Source organism: Penaeus vannamei, chromosome 10, assembly GCF_042767895.1.
Source record: "Penaeus vannamei isolate JL-2024 chromosome 10, ASM4276789v1, whole genome shotgun sequence".
Lineage (NCBI taxonomy): Eukaryota > Metazoa > Arthropoda > Malacostraca > Decapoda > Penaeidae > Penaeus > Penaeus vannamei.
The window spans coordinates 137,501-140,000 of NC_091558.1; the positions used below are offsets into that span (position 1 = coordinate 137,501).

General features: G+C 44.8%; 1 protein-coding gene across 1 annotated transcript in view; it reads left to right on the forward strand.

The window, feature by feature from the left end:
* The window catches only part of LOC113823152 (uncharacterized), a 35,283-nt gene that overhangs the window by 12,932 nt on the left and 19,851 nt on the right, over window positions 1–2,500 (forward strand). The window contains exons 5-11 of the mRNA XM_070126797.1: window positions 1–25; window positions 517–702; window positions 970–1,039; window positions 1,207–1,412; window positions 1,593–1,771; window positions 1,933–2,101; window positions 2,295–2,474. The exon at window positions 1–25 is cut by the window's left edge and continues 66 nt beyond it. Coding sequence (XP_069982898.1) covers window positions 1–25; window positions 517–702; window positions 970–1,039; window positions 1,207–1,412; window positions 1,593–1,771; window positions 1,933–2,101; window positions 2,295–2,474 — 1,015 coding nt within the window. The remainder of the gene's footprint in view (window positions 26–516; window positions 703–969; window positions 1,040–1,206; window positions 1,413–1,592; window positions 1,772–1,932; window positions 2,102–2,294; window positions 2,475–2,500) is intronic.

Here is a 2,500-nt window from a genome sequence, read left to right on the forward strand (position 1 = left end):
GGCACGGGCCTTCTCACTTCCACAGGTGGGTATTATTTTATGCTACTTACACAGAAGAACACAGACGCAGCCACATACTCAGACACCTAATAGTTAGACTCATGTCTACACGTATGTTATTTTACGATAGGAGTAAATTATTGTTGGATTAAGGTCATTTAATGTCCTAAGTACATGCTAATAATATAATCGTGGACCTGCCAAAGCTGCTCCTTCAGTGTACTTCATATGATTAATATAGGCTTAAACAAATAATTAAAAACTGCTTTCATATGCTGATGTGCCATTTCTGGAAATCTGCATTTCTGAAAACGTCAAAACTAAATTTAAGGTATGAGCAATATTTATTGTCCACTGCCTTTTGTATCCTAGGCTTATATCCCTTACTTTTTAAAGTAAGGCACTTTGTGTAATGTTGCAAAGGAGGACGTTTCCAATCATCCCCGTGCAACGCAGGAGGGAAGGAAAAGGTGAGGTCCTGGTCCCTCATAATGGAAGGTGTCCCTTCTTCCTCAGGCTCCAAGTGGCACTCCCGCAGGAAGCTCCTGACGCCCGCCTTCCACTTCAAGATCCTGGAGGACTTCGTGGAGATCTTCAATAACCAGAGCAACAAAATGGTGAAGCTGTTGGAGAAGAAAGCTGGTGGGGAGTGCTTTGACATCTTCCCTTACATCACTCTGTGCACCTTGGACATCATATGCGGTTGGTGTTTTTCAATCTCTTGCGGAAACTCAAGGAAGTGGAAGCAGAGAATCTTTGATTAATTGTTTTTTTACGCTGATAAGCATTTAAATAAATGGCACTATCCATCTCTATCCATACTGAAAGAGCTATCATTAGATCTATCTTTTTAAATAAGAATTAATGTGTACTTCATCGTGTAAATCTGGACTCAACAATGAAAATAGGAGGGAAAAACTGATTATATGAACATACTTTTACGCAACTAAATTATTCCCGTCTCTTCAGAGACCGCCATGGGATGTAAGATTGGCGCTCAAGACAACAGCGAATCAGATTATGTAAAGGCTGTGTACCGGTTAGTAAAGCAAAATCCGTGTCATACTTTATCTGATGATTATCTGATGCTAATAAATTTCGTTTTTTTCCGATATCAAAGCAAATGCTTCCTAACACCAGAGTTTTACATTTACAAAGAAAATTACAATCCTAGTTTTGCGGACATTGAAGCAAGTCCTCCCCCAGGATCGGAGCGCTCGTGCAGCACAGACAGGCTCGTCCCTGGCTGCAGCCAGACATCCTGTTCAAACTCTCAGGTTACCAGAAGGAGCACGACGCCTGCCTCAAGCTCCTGCACGACTTCTCCTACGAAACCATCAGGAACCGACGCAAGGAGTACCAGGAGAGCAAGAAGAACAAGGGCCAGGAGGTCACCGAGGACGAAGCAATGGGTAACAGATTTGTTGTAACTGAGATTTGTAATTGTATTTTTTATGCTTTTGTTAAGTACTTACGCCGTATTAGTTCATAAAAGCATACCATTATCTAATATACAATAAAGCTGAACGTGTGTTTTGCATTGTTAGACAGGCAGATAGTTATAGAAGTAAAATTTTCTCCCAACTACTCAGGCAAAAAGAAACGACTTGCATTCCTTGACCTGCTGCTGGAGTACTCCGACGGCGTCTCCCGGCTTACCGACGAGGACATCCGCGAGGAGGTGGACACCTTCATGTTCGAGGGCCACGACACGACGGCCGCCGCCATCAACTGGACGCTGTACCTCCTCGGGTGCCATCCCGAGATACAGGTGAGGCGTTGGCTGCGTCTGCTTGATATTCTGATATATTCCTTATCATTCAGATGATTATATATTGTGTGATACTAAGACTAAGACAGATTTTACTTTCATAAAATCCATGTATATACTGCAGTCCTAAATATGTTTTTGCTTTCCCTACTCCTCCTTAGGCCCGCGTGCACGAGGAACTGGACGGCATCTTCGGAGACTCAGACCGCCCCGTCACTATGGCCGACCTCAGGGAAATGAAGCTGACAGAAAACTGCATCAAGGAAGCCCTTCGCCTGTTCCCTTCCGTGCCCTTCATCGCCCGAGAGCTCAGAGAGGACGTCGTTATCAGTAAGGAGTGTCGAGAGTTTCGTTTGTTCCGATGACCAGTCTGCTCTCAAGTGTGTCGGATGAATTTACGATTTCTGCTTCTTGTTCAGCAGCTCATTGAATGATAATATGTGGCATTATAAGTACTATAACGACGATAAACAAAGCAGACTTATAAATAATGGACATATGAAAATGACATCTTTATATGCAGGTGACTACCACATTCCCTCCGGTACCACTGTCCTCGTGGTGACGTACCGCCTCCACCGCGACCCCGAGCAGTTCCCGAACCCGGAGGTCTTCGACCCGGACCGCTTCCTGCCCGAGAACTGCAAGACGCGGCACCCGTACGCCTACGTCCCCTTCAGCGCCGGCCCCAGGAACTGCATCGGTGAGTGTCAATGAGGTTTTCAGACT